This window comes from Lagenorhynchus albirostris, chromosome 3 (genome assembly GCF_949774975.1).
Source record: "Lagenorhynchus albirostris chromosome 3, mLagAlb1.1, whole genome shotgun sequence".
Lineage (NCBI taxonomy): Eukaryota > Metazoa > Chordata > Mammalia > Artiodactyla > Delphinidae > Lagenorhynchus > Lagenorhynchus albirostris.
In genome coordinates, this window is record NC_083097.1 from 72,306,416 (window position 1) to 72,330,193 (window position 23,778).

A 23,778-nucleotide genomic window follows, 5' to 3' on the forward strand; every position below is an offset into this window, starting at 1 on the left:
TATCTATTCTTTTTTAAGTTCTTTTCCCATTTAGGTTATCACAGAATATTGAGCAGAGTTCCCTGTGCTATAAACTAGGTCCTTGTTGGTTATCTATGTTATATGTAGCAGTGTGTATATGTTAATCCCAAACTCCTAATTTATCCCGCCTCCCCCAGCCTTTCCCCTTTGGTAACCATAAGTTTGTTTTCTAAGTCTGTGAGTCTGTTTCTGTTTTGTAAATAAGTTCATTTGTATCATTGTTTGTTTTTTAGATTACACATATAAGCGATATCATATTATATTTGTCTTTCTCTGTCTGACTTACTTCACTTGTGTGATAATCTCCAGGCTCCATGTTGCTGCAAATGGCATTATTTCATCAGAATTGTGTCTTGTTGGCTTTGATGGCCGATCTAAATCCTTTGCCCACCCCTGTGAGTATCTTGGAACCAAGGGCCATCTCTTGTGGGTCTTTGTGTCCTCAGTGATTAGCACAGGTGTTATACAGTGTATAGTAGGCACTCAGTATACAGATGTTATACCAAACTGTAAGCTGCTCTTCTGAAAGCAACCAGTTTGCATTGTTAGAGCTGTTCTAATATATTCCTGATTTTAGTTTTGAAGTATTTTTTGTAGAATTAGGTGACTAGTTGGTTAGGCTGAATATGCAAGAACCTGAGACTTTGTGTCTGCATGCTATCAGGACTCTATGCAAACTTCATAGTGTAATCCAGGAAATAAGAAAGTAACCTAAATCTCATATTGTTTTAACACAATAAGAGATTGATTAAGAGGTAAGAGATCTACTGGCAGGAACAATTTTCATTTTTTTTTTTTTAATCATGCTGATCAGGAGTGGGAGGTGTGAGGGTAACATGGGTGATAGCTGGAAATGAGAGGATTTGAATATTGGAATATCATGCCATTGCAGAGCAGAGGAATGATTCAGTGAAGCTAAAATTATTCTTTCACAATTGTGAAAGAATATGAATTAAGCACATAATGATCTTTAAACATATGTGGTTTGAAATTCATTTCATAGAGACGTTTAAAATAGGTGGTCTTGTGGGTCATGTAAAACATTCATTAAATCTAATAAGAGAAAAGTGACCTGAAATAGATGTAAGATTTATGTGTTGTGTCAGTTACTAACGCCTAGTTTTCTGAGTTTAATAAAGGGAATTCCAAAGGCTAGATTTTTAGTATGATAGAGGAAAATGTACCTAGTTACCCTAAAAAAGAAACTATTCAGCATTTGTGTAATTATGCCTGTCTTCTAATGGGAACTTCACTTTCAAAGCTTTTTCTTCATCTTCTAACTTCTATTGAATGCCAACTTTGCCGCAACAACTTTTCTTACAAGTTGAAAAGATGAAAGCAGAGGAGATTCAATTATCAATGATGTCACAGAATTTGAGGCATTTCCAGTGATGCTTGTTTGTTCATTTTGCATAATCTCAAAACTCACTGATGTGAGTCAATTTAAAATGAGTTTACTGACTTAACCACAAGATCTAATTGCCTGGGAGACTGCAGGAATGCACCATTTGAGCTCATTGGTCCTGACATTAAAAGACGTTAAATATTTAAAGTAGTCAAGAGAACTGTAGTTTTAGTTAAATAAATTTCATGTTTATCAGAATAATAAGGTGCAGACCTTTAGGAGATGCATTAAGCATGCAGTTTTATGGTAGTTTTGGTTATTGTGCATGAGTTTAAAATAATAGAAAGCTTGGAAAAATGTAGCATAAATTACCTACCATGTTATTAAAGACAGAGATGTGTGATTTGTAGGAATAATGTGTAAGAGGCAGCCTAGTGTGGTTATGGGTAGAGCGTCTGGAGGTAGACTCCTGGGTTCAAATCCTGCGTAGCCACTTAGCTAAGTAACACTGCCTGTGTTAACTAATCTGTCTGTGCCTTAGTTCCCTGAGCTATAGAATAGGGTTAATGATATCAGCACCTTCTTCACAGGTGTGTTGTGAAGATTAATTGTGTTATTGTGTATAAAGTACATAGAACAACACTATATAAGCATCTGCTGTTATGATTTCGTTCTATACGTCATGACATTTTTTTCTTCAGGATATATGGAATCTTAAATTGCTATATAGTAATATGTAGAAAAATATATGAGGACGTCTGCAGTAAGTTCAAGCGTATTGTATTGAAAAATTCAGTAATTAACTTAAAGCTACAAATGTGATCTATTTCATGTCTCCTCCAAGACACATCCCTCATAATTTCTCACACTCTTGGATAATGTATTTCAAAGGGTGTCTCAAGGATCAGTTGTATTAGAATCGATAGGGCTGTCCGTTAAATGCAGATTCCTGGGCCCCACCCTAAACTCACTGGATCAGAATTTCAGGGTTTGCAAATCAGCATTTTAACAAATGTTGGAGTTGATTGTTATGCATGAAAGATTTTGAGAACTTATGTTCCCAGTCATACATGATTTGCCCTTCTCATGCTATAACTCAGTCTCACTTTTTCTTACTTAGAACTTCAGGTGTCATCTTATTTCTCTCAACTCATGGTTCTATTACATCTCATGTTCAAGGATTTGAGATTTTTCTTTCAAAATTGCAACAGACCAAAGTTGTCTTTTTCTTACACATCCAAGGCCTGGGTTGCTACCTCCTCACCCCTCCATTCTGTATTCTCTTTCTTGGCCCTAGTTTCTTTCTTTCCCACTATTTGTCATAAGTGAGATGTAAAATCATCCTGGCTTTAGAATTCCACAAAAGATCTTCCATTGTCTCTGGTTTAGCCCAGAGCTCCCAGTTTCCCACCTTACCTAGGCTTTCCTGTTTTCCTTCTCTTTCATCTTTTTTCTTTCCTTCTCTCTCAGTACACACTCTTGGCTTAGAAGTCGAGGAAGAGTTTGCAGTTGGTGAGGGCGAACTATTTTATTTCTTCTCCCAGGTCCCTTAGCCCCATGGCAGCTTTCTAAGAGAGAAGGCACAGGTGTAAAAAATGCCTCAGTGCTCCAGAATCTCTGTCCCTGTTGGTCTACGTCTGTTTCCTGGACTCTGTCTGAACTCTGCATCCCTGTCTATGGATTTTGCAGCCATAAACATGTGAGACTTCATTAGGCAATCCCAGACTGCACTGTTTGAATATACTCGACTGAGAAAATTGCATTTTAACCCTAAAATATATCAAGGGCTGGTTTATGTGGTAGTTCCTAAATAGAAAGCTATGTTTCGCCATGTGGAAATACCAGATACATGAAAATTTTATTACTTCTTGACCAAGGTAAAGATTAATAGGAAGCATTTTGGCTCATAGAGTACATGATGCAACTCTTCTTTAAAACGCATGAACTTGTTATGTTCGTGTGACTGATCACATAATCCTTTGGAATCTTAATGATCCGTGAGATAAATTGTTCACATTTTTAGAGGTACATCTACATTACAAAATACCAGCTCTTTCGAGAGGCCACTGCACTGTTAGGCTTTTGAAAACTTGAATTACACAGTGTTAAAAGTAGGAACAATATTGATGACTCATAAACACACACATTGTACTAAGAAAACTATAAGAGTTATGGAAAAGAAAGAAACACTTTGCCAAATTTCCTTAGTTTTAAAGCAACGTGGACATTTTCTAAGAAGTGATATTAGTATTTTAGCTAGGAAAATGGGAGAAATTTAAGTCCTGGAAATTTGTGTGTTCTTTGAAAGGATTAGCATTTCCTGCAATAACTAAAAAATTAAAAGCATCCTCAAGACAAAACTATGGGAAAAGTAGATACAAACAAGATATAAACTTTTAGCTTCAGCTGCTTTATGTAACAGTTCCAAGAGTTTGCTCATATTTGTATAATCATCAAATAAATAATGTCCCATTAAGATTATCAATCCATTTGGTAATTTTTAGTTTTGACTTGTATTTTACGGTTTGATTTGGGAGAAGATGGGCTTTAACTCAACTTTCATGTTGTTGCTTAGGTTTTACTTAGAATAAATTGGAGGGACTTTTTTTTAAGATTATTCTTTTTTAAATTAATTAATTTGTTTTTATTTTTGGCTGTGTTGGGTCTGTGTTGCTGCACGCGGGCTTTCTCTAGTTGCGGCGAGCGGGGCCACACTTCGTTGCGGTGTGCGGGCTTCTCATTGTCGTGGCTTCTCTTGTTGCAGAGCACGGGCTCTAGAGCGCAGGCTCAGTAGTTGTGGCATACGGGCTTAGTTGCTCCGTGGCAGGTGGAATCCTCCCGGACCAAGGCTTGAACCCAGCTCCCCTGCGTTGGCAGGTGGATTCTTAACCACTGCGCCACCAGGGAAGCCCTGGAGGGACAAATTTTTTTAATAAACTAAATTTAATAGATAAGTTTAAGGCAAGTTATAACTATTATGTTAATATGTAAATTAAAGAACAAAAAGTACTTATGGATAGTAAACAGTACCGAAGAGGGTTGTGATTTTTGACTTATTTCTGTGATCACACATTTGCATTGGATGGCTTAATATTTGATGGATTTTTATGTCTTAGTTGCTTACTAACTCTTCAGTCTTATCTGTAGGTAATGCAACGTAATGAAAATATATTGGATATATTTTGTGAACGAAATCTTTTTTTGTTTTTTCCCTATAGGGATGCCCTCTGCATCTTTATTAGTAAATCTTCTTTCAGCTTTATTCATCCCTTTTGTGTTTGGAGAAACAGAAGTAAGGTTTGCCGGACAAACAGAATTTGTAGTTAATGAAACAAGTACAACAGTTATTCGTCTTGTCATTGAAAGGATAGGAGACCCAGCAAATGTCACTGCAATTGTATCGGTAAGAAATGACAATAGTTCTGTTTTTACAGAAGTAGATAGGAAATGTTTTAGTTTCAGTGATAAGAATTTTTTAACTCTTTGAGTAGTTCCATTATGATAAACAATTTGCAGATAAACGATTTATTCCTTTTATATCTGTTAGAGGTTTATAGAGTGCTCTAAGGTAGCATGTGCATTTGACAGTAAAGATACAGTATTTTAAAGATATAGGCTGATTATTTTAAAATGTTCGTATGTTTATTTTAAAACAAATAAACCCCCAAGATATGAAGAAGTATTTCTAAGTAAAAGAACATTTTATTTTGGATAACTTGAATTCTCATTATCTCTGCTTGGATTTATTACTTAGTATCAGGTGGCTTAGAGAAAATATATGAAATATTTAAATGTAGAGAAATGGCAATTAAAAAAAACCCTTATGTCAGAGAGCTCCTTTTTTGGGAGAAATTAAGTATATTAAGTAGAAGTTAGATGGAATTTGTTAAACTATTGCTCTATCTTGCACACAGTTTAGTTAGTAGATAGATTATATGTACATATATTTGTGTTTAACCAGAAAATCATGTCATATGACCACTAAGGACATTGATATATTTGAGACCCAAATTACTTGGAATTTTTATTTTAAAAAATAAGGTTTTTTTTTTTTTTTTTTTTTCCCGGTACACGGGCCTCTCACTGTTGTGGCCTCTCCTGTTGCGGAGCACAGGCTCTGAGCGCGCAGGCTCAGCGGCCATGGCTCATGGGCCCAGCCGCTCCATGGCATGTGGCATCCTCCCGGACCGGGGCATGAACCCGTGTACCCTGCATCGGCAGGTGGACTTTCAACCGCTGCGCCACCAGGGGAGCCCCTCAAAATAAGTTTTTAAACAATAGGTTAAATCGTCACATTGGGACACACTGTAAAAAGACACAAAGAAGAAAAACTATCTATGAAAGAAACACAGTATTATAATTTGGTGCATTGCTTTTAGTTTTTAATTTATGACATGTATATATATTTATTGAATTTATTTTTAGTTTGAGTATATATTATATTTAATAACTTTTTACATATAATTTTGATTCTATCGTAATAATTTTTTCAGGTTGCTCTGTCGTATTCACAACTTTTCTTGATGGTGGGGTCATCATTTCCCAGTCATATCTCAGCAGTTTTTCATAGAGGTTGCTTCCAATTTTTGCTGTTGTAAATATTGCTCTGATGAAACTGTTTACGTACATATCAATTTTTGTATATTTTGGATTGTTAAATGATTTTTTGGGTTGGATTACTGTGGTTTTACTCTTTATTTGTATCAGTGTCTCTTGATATTTAATACTTTCTAAAGAGACTGTGCCACTTTTTGTGTCACTTTTTATATTAAGGTGTGAGAACAAGTTTTCCAACACCCTTAACAACTTACTTGGATTTTTCAAGTATTTAAAACTAACTTTATTTTGTAAATGAGAACTAGAAATTGACTACAATATCCCTATAGACATCCTTCATTTTTAGTTTATACTAAATGGTTTTTTTTTTTTCTAGTAGCTAAGTTACTCATTTTGGGTTCTTTGGCAGAAGAAATCTCATTTGGATTTGCACAAGAAGTTGCTCCATTATAATTTCATAATTATTGCTCCCTTGAGAATCTTAGCAATGCTGATGTTACAGAATGAGGTCTTAAAAAGTTTTGAGGAAAAATTTATAATGACTAATAACTTGGTATGCTAAAAGAATTGGGTCCTTGTTGGTGTTGTGGGAGAATATAAATAAAACTTCAGGTTTAAAGTTTTGGAAAGAGTAGTTTCTTTAAAACTGATAGGGAAATAATTGATTTTCCTGATGTATTTTGGCTACTTACACCTCTTCTTTGGGAGAGTTTTAACTGCAATTTGTCTTCCCTGTTAGGTTTGCTGTAATCCACTTCACATCAATCAAGAGGCAGAGAAAAAAATTTCACATCATTACTTTCCTTTATAATTATTACTTTTCTGTGAGGAATCTAGTGATTCCTTTACCTTCTAGAGCGTAAACAAATGTTTTTATATAGAATCATTTCTTCTTATAATGCTTTTTTTAAGGTGATTTTTTTTGGTTGTTAGATATTCGTTTTGTTTTTCCACATCCTGTTTATAAACATCAGTGTCATTTGATGATTCATGTTTGTTTTGCCTGTTAATTGCTCTAATTAGCATCAATTTTGCTTGTCCTGACACTGTGTTATGTAAGAACTGTGTTTTGCATTTGATAGCTGTATGGAGATGACACCGGTGACTTTTTTGACACATATGCTGCAGCTTTTATACCTGTTGGAGAAACAAATAGGACAGTGTACATAGCAGTATGTGATGATGATTTACCGGAGCCGGATGAAACTTTTATTTTTCACCTAATTTTACAGGTAAGTCCTTTTTTCCCCAGTAAGCTTAAACTCATAAAAATCTTACAATGCTTAAAAATCATTTTCTCTAGAGATGAGCCAATTTAAGTGCCTGGTGGTGGTTTTCATAGAAGCCAGAACTGACAGTCTCTTTGGCAATTCCATGGTCTGGTTATTCCTCAGACAATCTTGTTTAGAAGATTCTACAGCTAGTTTTTGGATTAATTCAGCTTATTTAGGAATTGCCATGACAGATGCTCAGGAAAACCTTGTCTTCCCTTTGGCCCTTTTCTCTTTTATCCCTCTTCTGCTACCAGATGCACAAAGAATGACCGTGACTTCTGAGTTCAAAGGAGAAGGGTACAAAAAGCAGGCTTGGCAGTGGGAGGTCCCTGTGCCTTAGAATAAATTTGGAGCGCTCCTGGGAAAAATGCTTGACTACCCTAAGGTTTAATTGTCCTTTATGGCTGAGGCAGTGATGGCTAACACTGCTCTACTTAATTTTTCTGAAGTGAACTGAGAATTTTTTTGGAATGACTGGGTTGGTGTGATTAAAATTTTTGTGAAAATGGCACTTGAAGCAGTCATGTTTTACTTTTGTAAGACACTCTTTTTTCGTATTTCTTTATGCTGCTATTGAATATTAATAGAAATGTAGCAAACTCTTCCCATATTTATTAGAAAAATTGCTTTATTATTTTAGCTTTAATTTGGTTCTATGATTTATAGAATAACTAATTCTTAAGTTTCAGCACCTTCTATAGTGTAAGAAAAAAATCACATATGAATAGAATTTCATACTGTTACTTAATTCTCTGTTATATTGGTAATGAAATTAGAATATATTACTAGCCAGTGATTATTTATATTTATAACAATTTATATTTTAATAGTGATTAATGGTTTTCAAAACTCTTTTGAAGAATTCTTGTTTAGAACTTAACCACATTGACTTAGTTTTAATATATTTTCTTAATCTGTGCATTAAAAATATACTTGTATTTTTATTCATATTCTGAATGATTACATAAAGACCAAAATCCTTTTAAAATAATCTCTTTTTTCCTCTTATGTTTAATTGCTTAATTTACTTTTGGGCTTTTATTTTAGAAACCTTCAGCAAATGTGAAGCTTGGATGGCCAAGGACTGTTACTGTGACAATATTGTCAAATGACAATGCATTTGGAATTATTTCATTTAATATGGTATGGTTATAATTTTTTTTTTTTTTTTCGGTACGCGGGCCTGTCACTGTCGTGGCCTCTCCCGTTGCGGAGCACAGGCTCCGGGCGCCCAGGCTCAGTGGCCATGGCTCACGGGCCCAGCCGCTCCGCGGCATGTGGGATCTTCGTGGACCGGGGCATGAACTCGTGTCCCCTGCATCGCCAGGCAGACTCTCAACCACTGTGCCACCGGGGAAGCCCTATGGTTATAATTTGATGAATCTTGTGGTTGCCTAGATAACCGTCTATTAAATTTTGTGATTACTTTCTATGCTACCTAGAATCATCCTGTCTTTTGATATATAAATAAAATTTGGTCTAACTCCATCTGTATTCCACATTCTGTAGACTGTCCTTTTGTTTTACCTAAGATTTCTGTGAAATGAGGGGACCGCTATGATCGTGGTCATCTCTTGCCCTAATCTCTTTCTGCTGATCATTTCACCTGACTCATTTGTTACCTCCTCTGGTGGTCTCTAACTCAGATGTTGTCCTTGTCAGTTTGGTCTGCTATAACAAAATACCATGGACTGGGTGGCTTAAAAACAACAGAAATTTATTTCTTACAGTTATGGAGGCGGAGAAGTCCAAGATCGGGGCTTTAGCAGATTCGGTGTTTGGTACAGGCTGACTTCCTGGTTCATAGACAGCTGTCTTTTTGCTGTGTTTTCATGTGGTGGAAGGGGCAAGAGAGGTCTCTGGGGTCTCTTTTATAAGCATACTAATCCCATTCATGAGGGCTCTGCTCTCATGACCTACTCCCCTCCCAAAGGCCCCAACTCCTAATAACATCACTTTGGGGGTTAGGATTTGAACATGAATTTTGGGGGGACACAAACATTCAGTCTGTAGCAGATGTAACACAGTTCCTTGTGCTTGATGTCCCCAACTGGCACTTCAAAAAGCATTGTCTCTTAGCCTCCTCTGAAAGTTTAGAGTGATTCTAGACAAAAAAATATATTGAAAGAACACTGAAAAAACCTATAGTAAACTTACAATTGAATAGCAGATGTTATAGCTGTTAAATATAGTTATTCTATATTTATTCCCTACCCTGAGATTTTCCTATTAATTACTATTTCTTGAAGGTTAAAACTCCATGTCATCTTCCTCAGTTTTGCTCAACAGTTCATTTTTTTCTCCTTTATCACCAAATTCCTGTGTCCCTGGCCAGTCCTATGTTCAGAGGGTTTTGTTCTTTAGAAAAAAACACACAACACAGGTCCCCCCCACCTTTGAGAGAAATTGTTTTCAGCTCTGAAATAAAAGAAAATTTATCTCAAGTAAAATTGGATATTGCAAGTAAGTTTTAGTCTACAATAAACTTCCTGGTGTGGAGTCTTTTTGAATCATGTTATTAATTATCATTATTAAAAGGTAATGTGACACTCCCCAGCTTTTTATTTATTTTCCAATTTAGATTGCTACTTCAGTTGGTGTATTGTATGTCATTTTCTTAGCACCTTGAATTATCTTTGAAACAAGGTGAGCTTTAGATAAATATGATCTTTATAGTTGCAGTATCTTTATTAAAATGGATATGTGAATAATGCCAAGGTAGTAGACGTTTTGTAACTTCCATTATATCAACATTTACAAAAATTAATTAATCAATCGCTTCTATTTGAATGATCTGGAATTTTTAGTTAATTATGAACCAGGCTCCCTTAATTGCTTAATTTTTCTCCCTACTTCTTTTCCTCTACACTCATCCCGCACCTCATACTGACTTGTTTAAAGGTTTCTTTCCTTTTTTCTTTTGACATTAAATTAAATATCTTAGCTGCTGGGAGTGAGTCCTAGTCTCTAGCATTTGTCCTAGGTCCCTGAGTGTTGTGATCTCAGAGCTGCCAGGAAGCCTCTGACTAGGCACCTGCCCTGTGTGATTAAAATTAAACTAAGTAACTGTTGAGCTCACAGTCGTTACTACATAGGCTGGCTTTGGTTTCCAGACTGCATGATGATTATATCGATGATGAAGGTAATGATGATGATGATAACAGTTATAGCCAACATTTGCTGGGTCCTCACTGTGTGACATGTACTAGGATAAGCACTTAGACGTGAATTATTGACACCTCATCACAACTGTTTGAGACAGGCATTCCTATTCCTGTTGATGGATGGGGATACTGAGACTTAGTGTCACCTGCGGCCTTAGCTAGCGTGTACCTGCCCACTCATCTCTTCTACCCTACCATGCCAACACTGTGCAACATTTGAAGTCCTGGCTTTTTCTTCCCCTCAGTGATCATGTCCTGAAAAAGTCATTAGCAGATGTCTGCTTTCAGTGGCTAACTGACCAATGAGGAGGGAACAGTGGTTGGGAGCAAGGCTGAACCGTAGTCCCAATGAGCTGCCCTGGCTTGGAGGCACAACTCATTTCTGTGACCTCCTGGGCCCCTGGGAGCGTTTGAGTTCATCATCTTTCAATGAGATAACCTTTAAGATTCCTCAGCGGAACAGCTGCTTGTTGCTGGAAGCAGGACAAGAACCTCCATCTTTTGCCTGACTAGTTTTATGTTCCCTTTATACTATTATTTTAACCTTTTAAGCGTTATTAGCTACAGTTAGTGAATGCTAGGAAACCCCACATTTTTAGAGCACAATGTAGATTGATTTGTCTGTGGAAAATTAGGATTTCTAAGGTAACAGTTTGCACGAGCTTCTGTCTCTGATTGATCAGCACCTAATCGTCTTTGCTCTTCCAATAGCCTTTCTCAATCACAGTGAGTGAGCCCCCGGGCAGAAATGAAACTGTGCCTCTTACTCTCATCAGAGAAAAAGGAACCTATGGGATGGTCAGTGTGACTTTTGAGGTAAGTTTACTCTGAAATCATTTTAAATGGTAACGCTTCAGAGTTCATACCAGATGGCTGTAATTTTAAAATCAAGGTCCTTTGTATAATAAGCATGACTTAATGAAAATAAAATAAAAGTAAATACTTTGATCATCTGATAAATTTCATGTTTAATATAAAACCGTTTTCCTTGCTGCTTGGATATACTGTGCTTATGTGAAACACAACATATCATTTTAGATTACAGGATAATAATAAACCACAAATTGAATAATAATGTTAATTCTATAAAATTCATAGAACGTTTATGATAAATCTTTTCAAGGATATAAAATTTTAAAATGCTTATGGGTTCCTTAGGCTTATATAAAATTATTTAATATGTAGTCTTCCCCCATATACATTCCCCATTTTAAAAAATATACTTAATGGATGGTGTTAACAGCAGCTGTACTCCAAATTTGGAAGAAAATTGGCTGTAGAAACGATAAGGCATCATCAGGTTATAGTGTTTTCAACTCTCTATGGATGTCTGAAGTTATTTTATTAGCTCTTGAGCCTTCTGTTATGTTGAAATAATTACAGCTAACATTTGTGGAGCACTTAATATTGCCGTATACTGTTCTAAGTGCTTTACACTGATTATCGCTGCATGTAAACTGCAACTCTTCCCAGCACTCAATCTCCCTCATGCCCTTTAAAATTTTTTCTCCATAGTACTTACCATCATCGGACACACATTTATTTATCTTCCATTTGTTCCTTTTCATTAAATGTAAGTTCCTGGTGGGTAGAAAGTTTGCCTTGTTCACTGCTATATCCTTAGTACCTAAAAAAGGGTTAGACACAGAGTACTTAATACTTTTCAAAAGGAATATGATTTTATTAAATATTCATATCTAGCCTGGAAAGTGGACATTATTATGCTCATATTAAAGATGAGGAAAAAGCTGGACAGAGTTATTAAATACCTTGCCCAAGGTTACACCGCCAGTGGTGGAACTGGTATTTGATTCCGTTACTTAAGAGAGTACACTAATTGTGAATACATTCCGCTCCAGAAAAAGTACTTATAAGTTTTTTGTCAGGTTTAATAGTACGGTTGAGAAAAAAAGAGAAAGCTCTTAGAAACCATGTAGTTTAATGTAATCATAGTCAAGATCTGTAATTATATTACAGGCCTTGACTATTAGTTAGAAGGGCAGACAATATAGGTTAGTATCATTCTTCTTTTTTTTTTCTTTTTGGTGGAAGTACCAGGATATATTTGTTTATTAAAAATTTTTTTTAAAGTATCATTCCTCTTGCAAAACATTTTTAACTAAATATGTCAGCTGATATCACAATAATGCTTTCTTATTCTTCTGAAATATTTCATGTTTATTGATGGCACTGTGTTTCCTTGCAGGTAGAGGGTGGCCCAAACCCACCTGAAGAAGATTTAAGTCCAGTTAAAGGGAACATCACTGTTCCTCCTGGCAGTGGAACAGTAGTTTATAACTTGACAGTTCTTGATGACGAGGTAGGATGTGTTAAGTGCTTAAAAGGGACAAGGCCTCTCTCTGTGTTACAGACATGTTAGAGAATATTATGTCAAGTATTAAATTATGTTCAGGATTTGAAATTATTCAAGAACATAGTCCTATGTGAAGTTAGTGTATTATGGCCAATTATGCCTTAGCTATAAATATCTCTTTTGAATATATCTTGTTAATATTTATCTTATTTAATTCACATGAAGTTGTGTATTTAAAAGGTGATGAACTTGCATGTAACTGACAACCACACTTAATACAAACATTTAAGCATTTTGTAAACCTTGATGATTGATTGTGCTAGTGATTTCAGTTTTGAGCAGGTACAGTACTACTTACCCAGCATAAATATTTTACTACAAAAGCAAAGAAAATTTGGTTGCATATGATATTCATTTTTTTAGATATTTTAAATGTTTACATTCATAGGAAGGCTTTTGTTATTTTTAATTTCACATTGAAGCTACCAAGGATTGAGATACATGACACAGCTAGTTTAACTGGTAAGGAAAGAATGAATTTGAACATTATGTACAAGGATGTCCCCCATGAGCTAACCAAAAGAAAACATGACTTTTAATAAAATAATCTTAGTATTATTATTAGTAGTATTACTTAGTAGTATTATCAGAAAAAAAGGGAATAGCTGGGAATTTATCCCCCTACCTTCCCACAAAAAAAATCATGAAACCAAATCAAAAGAGAAGAAAAATGAATTAGAAGACATTATTAGAAAAAAGTATTTCTCTTGAAAAAATGAAATATTAGATAGCATTGATAACTTGTAATTCATCTGGTTGTGAAAGCTAACAAAAACCTTTTGTCTATAGATCCTGGAACATTTAACAGGTTATAATTTGGGGGCAATGATTAATTATACATTTTAATTATAAATTTAAAAGATCATCTTCTGAGGATCTACTATACAGCATGGTGACTATAGTTAATAGTATGGTATTGTATACTTAAAAGTTACTGAGAGTAGGGTTTAGGTATTCTCTCCACACACACACACACACACACACACACACAGAGTTAACTATGTAAGGTGATAGATGTGTTAACATCTTGATCTTTGTAATCACAATGTATATGTATATCAAATCATCATGTTGTACCCCTTAAATATATTAGTTATATTTGTCGATTATTCCTCAATAAAGTTGTGGGGAAAAGATCATCAATCAAATCATTACATTTTCTTTTTTGAGATAAATAGCTTTACTTTTTATATTTTTATTGATGGAGGTAAAAATATATATTTTTTCACTTTCAATCATTTATAATGAAGTAAAAACTCAAATAGCACAGTAGAGATAAACCCTAGGATTTCTGTGTAGTTTAAAAAAAAAAGTTTCGGGACTTCCCTAGTGATGTAGTGGTTAAGAACCCGCCTGCCAATCCAGGCGTCACGGATTCGAGCCCTGGTCCAGGAAGATCCCACATGCCTCAGAGCAGCTATGCCCATGCGCCACAACTACTGAGCCTGTGCTCTAGAGCCTGTGAGCCACAACTACTGAAGCCCGTGCACGCCTGTAGCCCGTGAACTGCAACTAGAGAAGCCACTGCAATGAGAAGCTTATGCACCGCAATGAAGAGTAGCCCCCGCTCGCCGCAACTAGAGAAAGCCTGCGCACAGCAACAAGGACCCAACACAGCCATAAATGAATAAATTTATTTATTTATTTATTTATTTTTAAAAAGTTTCATTTTAACAGTGTCATCATTTTGCCTAATAGTGACTCTTGTAGCTTGTTCTCCAGAGAGACATGATATGTATTTTGAAAATCATGTGATTGGTATCATATGTTTAAATCTTGAGATAGAAACTGTTTAGAGAGAAGCAAGAATAATTTGACATGATTGAAAACTAACAATTTGTGTGTGATGTTAATGTAGTTTTCCAGATTCTTATCTATTATCAGACCTTGAATGCTGCTTCTGACCCTACCCACCTGATGAAACTAGTTTTTACTGTCAGATCTTTAGTTATCTAAAGATTGATCAAGGTTGAAAGCCATTATACTGATACTTCCTTACTTGTTCTTATAATTGCTTTATCTAAAATACGTTGTTTACCTTTGGAAAATATTTTAGTAAATAGACACTGAACAAGCCTCTTTATCTGCTCCCTTCAGGTAAAGATTTTTTTATTTCTATGTAATTGCATTGAAACAGAGGGACTTTTCACACTTTGGTTTTTTTGCAGGTGTTTTGGTTATTGATGTTTTACCACTGTTTATATTTCTCTGACAGGTACCAGAAAATGATGAAATATTTTTGATTCAGCTGAAAAGTGTAGAAGGAGGAGCTGAGATCAACACCTCCAGGAGCTCAGTTGAGATCATCATTAAGAAAAATGACAGTCCTGTGAGATTCGTTCAGAGTGTTTATTTGGTACCTGAGGAAGACCACATACTCACAATTCCAGTGGTTCGTGGAAAAGATGACAAGGGAAATATGATTGGATCTGATGAATATGAAATTTCGATCAGTTATGTTGTTATAACTGGGAATTCAACAGCACACGCCCAGCAAAATTTAGACTTCATTGATCTTCAGCCAAACACAACTATTGTTTTTCCACCTTTTATTTATGAATCACACCTGAAATTTCAAATAATTGATGATGCCATACCAGAGATTGCTGAATCATTTCATGTTATGTTACTAAAAGATACCTTACAGGGAGATGCTGTGCTATTAGTCCCTTCTGTTGTACAAGTCACCATTAAGCCAAACGACAAACCGTATGGTGTCCTCTCATTCAGCAGTATCTTGTTTGAAAAGACAGTTATAATTGATGAAGATACAACATCAAGGTAGGGTTTATTTTAAATGTTGTATTGCTACAATTATTTTAATATGTTATTCCAAGATTTAATATTTGTGGTGTTGGACACAGTGCTGAACTGTTAAGTGTATGTGTCATTTCCTTGACCATGGTTTCACTGTTTTTTTTCTATTTTGGGAGTGATATTTAAATCACATATTTAAATATGCAAGTTAATTCACATTATGGTAGTTTCCTAGGGCACATCTACATATCTACTCCTTCATATTAAAAACAGCCATTCTTTATGATTTGGATTCTGCTTTTACCAGTGTCTGGTGGCCACCTTGACATTGAAAATGCCCATTTTAAGGGAAATAGAGTGTATTATATGACCATATATATTTTTTTTAAATTCTAGATTTGAAGAAATTACAGTGGTTAGAAATGGTGGCACTCATGGGAATATTTCTGTGAACTGGGTATTGACACGGAATAGCAGTGATCCCTCACCGGTAACAGCAGATATCAGACCAAGTTCTGGAGTTCTCCATTTTGCACAAGGGCAGATGTTGGCATCAATTCCTCTTACTGTGGTTGATGATGATCTTCCAGAAGAGGCAGAAGCTTACCTACTTAAGATTCTCCCTCATACAATACGAGGAGGTGCAGAAGTGAGCGAACCAGCAGAGGTAGATCTCTTATTATGCTTTACTTGTGGGAATATTTCTGTGTCATAGAACAGCTGAAGAACTTGACCACACAAAGCACATTTATGTTTAGTTTGATGTGACAGGAAGAGCACTGGTTTTAGAAATGGTGGTTACTTCCCTTGCTGAAGGTTGTCCCTCTGTAAATAAAAAGTTTGCTCTTAAAAAAATTCCACAAAGTTTTCAAATGTGTTTTTGATTCATCTTTTACTCTGTTACCTATGAGAGTAATCGTTTTTAGATGTGATACATAAATAAATATTAAAATTCAAAATAGCCTAGAAAATAAACCGTTTGGTAATCTCAGATGTGAGAATTCTGCACTTTAATATTTTATTCCTTTATCTGCAGCTTTTGTTCTACATTCAGGATAGTGATGATGTTTATGGCCTAATAACATTTTTTCCTATGGAAAACCAGAAGATTGAAAGTAGCCCACGTGAACGATATTTATCCTTGAGTTTTAAAAGACTAGGAGGAACTAAAGGAGATGTGAATATGTTTTATTCTGCACTTTATATTCCTGCTGGAGATGTGGACCCTTTGCGAGCAAAAGATGGCATCTTAAATATATCCAGGAGAAGCAGCCTCATTTTTCCAGAACAAAAAACCCAAGTCACTGTAAAATTACCACTAAGAAATGATGCATTCCTTCAAAATGGGGCCCACTTCCTAGTACAGGTACTTGAATGATTAAAATAATCTCAACTTTGGTTAAACTACAAGTGTGCTTATCTGTGTGAGAGAGTTAACCAGTCATTATTTTGCCCTCATTTATATTTTGGATTCTGTTGCTTACTAGAAATTATGTAGGGAGTCCAAAGAGAGCCTGTCTGCCCCAACACATATAAGGATGAATAAAACAAGGATTATACTAAAGTCTGTTTTAATCATGTGATAATAAAAGTAGATCAGACATGAAATGTAGGTCAGAATATAATGGATGAGGTAATGGAGAAATTCATGAGCTGTGAGTGGGGGAGGGCCAGGAGAGAGTGAGCCATTCTTTTGAGTGGATTTAGGCAAATGTGACATAGGAATATAGTTTGTAGAATAAATATGTTTTTCATGATGGATGCTGCAGGGAAAGCATTCCAGAAATAAAAAAAGCAATATGAGAGAAATTGTGTATATAACTTTAAATAGTATACTAAAAAATCTATTAACTGTAGATAGAATCTATGGACTTCTATCTACTTAATAAGAAGAAATAAGGGCCCTATATTTCTCCATCTTATCTCTTATTTCTTAACTTTTATTAACCAGAGCATATTTTTATTGCCAAAGTTTGAAACATCTGTACTTATTTATGCTACTATGGTTATGTTTTCCATATGGTTGGTATTGGTTGATTTGAAAATTAGAAAGCAATAAAGGGTGCTTATCAAATTTTGGTTATGTAAATAAATTTAATGCAGAATCAGATAGTATGAATAGATCAGTAAAGAAAGAATGTATGATCTATGTCACCATACATTTTGCTAAGTGGAATATATATGAAATGAAATCTCATATTCCATTAATTTCTTTGAACAGTACTGCATTTAAATTTGTTTCATATTTTCGCCTAGACTTTGTTTTATACTTTATTATTGCTTTCTCTGGAGTTTCTAATTGCCCCTTTATTTATTTATTTATTTATGGCTGCACTGGGTTTTCGTTGCTGCACGCAGGCTTTCTCTGGTTGCGACGAGTGGGGGCTACTCTTCCTTGCGGTGTGCGGGCTTCTCATTGCGGTAGCTTCTCTTGTTGTGGAGCACGCGCTCTAGGCACACGGGCTTCAGTAGTAGTTGTGGCACGTGGGCTCAGTAGTTGTGGCTCGCGGGCTCAGTAGTTAGTTGCTCTGCGGCACGTGGGATCTTCCCAGACGAGGGCTTGAACCCGTGTCCCCTGCATTGGCAGGCGGATTCGTAACCACTGCACCACCAGGGAAGCCTTGCTCCTTTTTATATGCCATTCTTACCAAATTAGGTCTTCCAGCTGTCTTAGATGTGTTGAATGCTGAGTTTAGCTGTACCAACTGCTTTCTTCACTTGCTTCATGCCTGCTACTTGGGACTGTTTTTTTCTGAACTCCTCAGTTTTCTTGATTTCTTGCCTTTTACTTCTTGGATTGTGTTTTAGTTTTTTTTTTTTTTTTTTTTTTTTTTTTGTGGTACGCGGGCCTCTCACTGCCGTGGCCTCTCCCGTTGCGGAGCACAGGCTTCGGACGTGCAGGCCCAGCGGCCGTGGCTCACGGGCCCAGCCTCTCCATGGCACGTGGGATCCTCCCGGACCGGGGCACGAACCCGTGTCCCCTGCATCGGCAGGCGGACTCTCAACCACTGCGCCACCAGGGAAGCCCTGTGTTTTAGTTTTGTTGAAATATATCTATCCTCAAATACATGTGCAGAAAAAGTATGTGCAAGGTAAACTTTTTGAGTCTTTGAGCACTGAAAATGAAATTTCGTACATTGATAACTGGCTTCGTAGAATTTCTAGATTAAAATAACTTCTTCTTCAGAACTTGAAAGGTATTGCCTTTTAGCTTCCAGAGTTGCTGATTAGAAATTTGAGGGGAAAGAAATCATTTACCTTTAGGTTAACTTGCTCTTTATCTCTGAAAGCTTTTTTTTTAATCTTGGCATTCTGAATTTCTCAGGGCTGTGTCATACCTTGCTTAGCACTTGGTGGGGTGGGCCCTTTTATTTTGAAGACTTTTGTCTTTTTTTTGGGCTAAGTCACTGCTCACGCTTGTATGGTTTGTGCATTAATTGCGGACTCCTAGTGGAGGTGTCTAGTGAGTGGCCCGATATGGGGATATATGATTTGTCGGTACGTAGGGATGCCTTTTTGCAATATGCCTACATATAGGGAGACCTTTTGTCAGCATTCCAAAAGTTTTGTGGTGGGAGATCTGCTTTTCACCTTTATTATTATAACTATTATTATTATTCTATTGTGTCTCCTCGAAATGGGGAAATTATGATACGATGCATCCTTCTGTCTATGAGGATAACCCACCTTTATGGAGGACCCTTGAATTCTCTTCTTGGGGTGATGGGTGAACAGAACATGGTGTCATTCACAGTTGTTTCCATTCCCCCTGCAGCTTGTGGAATGCTCTTATGAGATGACTGGCCAAATGGTGGGGGATCTGGGTCTGTGAAGTGGAATTGAGCAAGTGGTCAAGCCCATGGCCCTGACCCCATTGAGCAAGAAGTTAAGGCAATTAGAATGCTGCCATCAGAGCACATTTAGAGAGATATTTAGAAAATTTTAAAAAGCTTTAAGTTTGACCTTCTAAAAAACATGTCATAACTTACTTTTTAAAGTTGGTCCTTTTAATATATGGAAATACATACTAATTTCACCAGTTTGCAATTAGGGTAGCATTTCCCAAACTTAGGAATTCTCAGGTGCCTCTGGGAGATTTAAATAACTTGTTGAGAGGAATGTCAGAGTTTATTGTGGGTTTTTGTGTGTGTGTTTTTTTTTTTTTTTGGCATCAGTGCTCTCCTTTGCCTTCTCTGTGGTTGGTGTCCTCTGTATTCAGAGCATTCTTATTAGTAGACATTGTCTTGGTCAGTTCGGGCTGCTATAAAGACTACCACAGACTGGGTGGCTTAAACAACGGACATTTACTTCTCACAGTTCTGGAGTCTGGGAAGTCTGAGATCAGAATGCCGGCATGGTGGGGTTTTGGGGAGAGCCCTCTTCCTGGTTTTCAGACTGATGTCTTTTTGCTTTTTGTCCTCACATGGTGGAGAGAGAGAGAGAGGATGCAAGCTCTTTGGTGTCTCTCCTTATAAGGGCACTGATCTATCATGAGAGATCTACCCTCCTGACCTGATCACCTCTCAAAGGTCCCATCTCCAAATACCATCAAATTGGGCATTAGGGTTTCAACATGTGAATTCTGGGTTTGGGGATACAAACATTCAATTCATAGCATATATGTTTAAGGCTTTTGTCCCTAGAACCTCAGTATTCAGTTCTCCCTCTGTCTCCTATCCTGCATAGGTCAAAACTCATATGAGAAACAAATTACTAAAACAAGTGAAATGAAGCAAAGGTTTCACACAGTTGCTTTTGCTTTCATGGAGGCCTGGGCATCCTGGAATTCCTGTAGTAGTTGCAGTGACATGACATGAGTTTGAGAACTGATGATGCAGAAGGATTGATTTTGAGTTGTAGAGAGCTTTTCTGTTTTACATTTCTGATATCTTTTTTTACTCTGCCTCAAAACCAGTTTTTACTGTGGATAGAGACCCCGTATATCTATGCCAGTATTAGTAACCTTTATATTAAGCTTTCAGTCTCTTGAAAATATCCAGTATCTCTATCCAAGTAGCTGCAGAGAATCCTTTTGTAAACAAAACTTTATTAAGAACCTGCAATCAGTCAGATATTATTCTAGCTATTTTACTTCAGCATTCTATATGAATATGACAGAATTTATTTTAGACAACACTTGAAAAGAAAGGAAAAGCTTGAAGAAGCATGTAATATCTGAATTTTGGTGATCCCGGGTTAGAAATCTGTTTGCACCACTAATTCCAGACTCAATTTTTTATCTATCTCTGTATTCAGTTGAAAAACAAAGGTCTTACAGTGCAGACAGTCAATTTAACGCTTTAGGACAAAAGGTCATTATTAGTCACTGACACAATTCCTTAAAGTTCAAAACAGCTGTAGGTTCTGGAAGGCTAGTTGGAATTAGAAGGTTGTGTAGTTTGTATAGTACGTAATGGATGAGCAACTCAAGAATAGGAGGCATCAGACTCTGCATGGAAAGCTGAATGAGGCTGAAGAAAGGAGAATCTGAGACATGAGCTCCTCATTCTTCAGTAAGCCTCTCAGCTAAAATACGTTAGTCTGAGATACCGTTTTTGGCAGGCATGGGGTTACTAATGTGCTGTCTCAGTTGCAAACTGTCTGGAAGCAAAGAACGACTCTTTATGAATGGAGTAGTTTGATTTAGCAGATGCTTAAGGAACCCAGACAAAAAGGCTTAGAGACTAGGAAATAAGCCATGGGAAATTAGCATTTTTCTTTTGATCAGTTCATTCCGTAGCCTTCTATATCTTTTTTATCTATATTTTCCAAAAATACTATATTTAGAATTAATTCTGTAACTGTTTTGATAAATGTAAGTAGAATATGAATTTTCTTCCTTTCTTTTTGAAAAGTTTTGAAGTAAAAATAAATCATTATTTTACTTGATATATTCAACAGTATTATCAGTTTAACTCTTTGTGAATGCATGAGAATGAGAGTGTTCATTCACAAACACGTGCTAACTCACACAAGACCAGTGTATTTTAAAAAGTCTTCACCTCCATCCCACGCACACTTTATATGCCATTCAAATATATATTTTTAGTTTCTTGTGCTTTTTTAAAGATAACTACATATATATGGGTATGTATATTCTTTTTCTCTAGAAGGAATGACAGTTATACTTACGTGGTTTTAACTATGTATCTTTATGTTTCATTTATTTTATAAAGTAAATGCAGTATCCCAAAGAACCGCATGTTATATTTTACTTGACTTAGTCCACATACCAGTATTTAGCAAAATTGGTCAGTCTGATTTCTTTTTTTTTCTTTTACCCGAGTGAATATTTACCAGTCATGGAATTTTTGATATTCTTCTCCTGTATATTATTTTCAAAGCAAAGTGTGTTACATTTAAAAAGGCATTCACTTTTACCCTTAAAATGTGTATTGTTTATCACAAAATGTGAGCGTATGTGCAGGATCAGTACAGTCCTTGTCCACAGGTGTCCACAATATCAACTTAAATCACCAGTCTCTACAGGTGGTTACTTAGTATCATTGTTTCCACATTACAAAGCCTAACAGAGGGCTCTGAAGAGTGGGCAATCCATAATGCCCTGTTAAGTTCACAGTTGCTTTTTAACTTAAAATCTCTATGCTTTTTTTGCAGTCCTGTAATGATTGTCTATGCCTACACTCATGTGAACACTGTGAGGATTGATAAGTTGGATTTTGAAAAGTTAGAATATTAAGATGTTGAAAGTTTTGATATATCAGGATTTTTATAGAGCTCATTTCGTCTTGTAGGGATAAATCAACAAGTCTGTTGTGTAGCTGCTGTACTTAATGTCATGTTGCAGGAAAATACTGAGAAAGACAAGAGGTGTATAGTCCTGTTGGGAAGTAAAAGTCTAGAACACACAAAATGCTGATAAGCAAGCAATATGTGAAGTTTAATGTTAATTTGCATGTTTAGTGAGAGTGTAGCAGTAGAAGTTCAGGAAGAGGTAGAAGAAAGAGGGCTGGAGAATCCAAGGAAATCTTCATGGGAGAGAGGGATGTTTAACTAGTCTTTAAGAGCGAGTACATTTTGACTTGTGAGATGATGGAAGGAGGCCATTCTACATGAGGAGAAACTGTGAAAGTTACTCTGAAGGTCATGTTCATTAATCACAGGGACATTATATGTTATACATGTGTCACATTTCTTTAAACATAAAGACATATTAAGTCACATTTGGAGTTCTGAATGGTCTTCTGATCGTGAATTTTCTCTGGCAGAGAAGGGGAGTGGGTGATTTGATTGGAGGTGTGGGTCAGTGGAAGAGAGGAGGGAAATGTGGGCAACTCGCCAATATTTGGCTTTACATCAAGGTAGTTGGGTATAGGCAACAAGGAGGAAAAGCGGATGGTGATATTGGTGAAAATAGTGGTTAGAGGACATGGAGCAGAGATAGTGATTTCTCTTTGGCACATTCTATCTGCAAGGTGTCTCTGTGATGTTTATGTCATATTCAGTGGCAGTTGGTTATAAAGATTTGGAATTTGAAGGAGAGATCCAGAGGTTATTATGGAGAGGGTATGGAATTATAAGATAAAGGTCTTAGGAAGAACCCTGGGGAATAATAATAATTGAGGATCAGAAAGAGCTCAAGAAGCCAGTGTGGGAGGTTGAATCAGATGGTGAATGAAGAAGGAAGTTGCCAAGTTATTGGTGGCCTTACCCATGCTTATTTTGTTTTCCCATGCAATTAAGACTTTAACATTTTTCTTAAAAATGTCTTTTCTTTCCATTTTTATGGGTTTTTTTGTTTATTATAGTTGGAAGATCTGGAGTTGGTGAATATAGTTCCCCCAATCCCACCCATAAGTCCTAGATTTGGAAAAATCCGAAATATTTCTTTAGTGGTTACTCCAGACATTGCAAATGGAGAAATTGGCTTTATTAGCAATCTTCCAATCATTTTGCATGAACCAGAAGATTTTGCTTCTGAAGTGGTAAGTAGGCTTTTTCTTATTGATGGGGCCTAATGAGTTTGAGATAATGTAAAGACACTGTTTTTTTGAGGGGGAGGTCGGGTTAGTTTATAGAGTTAACAGATCTTGAAAAGCTTCACCATTTACAGCAAGCCTTCAATATGTAATTTGACATAAGTAACTGATGAATGTGTGATTTTCATCATCTTTTGCCATATTCGATAGAATAAAATTAGAATTAATTGCTCACAGCAAAAGTAGGATATTTTGATGACGCTGCGTTCAGCTAGTGGTATGACATTTGGTAGAGTAATAGCCAAACACAATTTTTTTTTATTGGCCAAGTCATATGTACCACAGG

The 23,778-nt window shown here is 36.2% G+C and overlaps 1 protein-coding gene across 1 annotated transcript in view; it reads left to right on the forward strand.

The window, feature by feature from the left end:
* Positions 1-23,778, forward strand: part of ADGRV1 (adhesion G protein-coupled receptor V1) — a 564,972-nt gene that overhangs the window by 35,503 nt on the left and 505,691 nt on the right. The window contains exons 4-12 of the mRNA XM_060146321.1: positions 4,585-4,769; positions 7,006-7,155; positions 8,245-8,340; positions 11,073-11,177; positions 12,568-12,681; positions 14,951-15,516; positions 15,889-16,159; positions 16,529-16,858; positions 23,262-23,438. Coding sequence (XP_060002304.1) covers positions 4,585-4,769; positions 7,006-7,155; positions 8,245-8,340; positions 11,073-11,177; positions 12,568-12,681; positions 14,951-15,516; positions 15,889-16,159; positions 16,529-16,858; positions 23,262-23,438 — 1,994 coding nt within the window. The remainder of the gene's footprint in view (positions 1-4,584; positions 4,770-7,005; positions 7,156-8,244; positions 8,341-11,072; positions 11,178-12,567; positions 12,682-14,950; positions 15,517-15,888; positions 16,160-16,528; positions 16,859-23,261; positions 23,439-23,778) is intronic.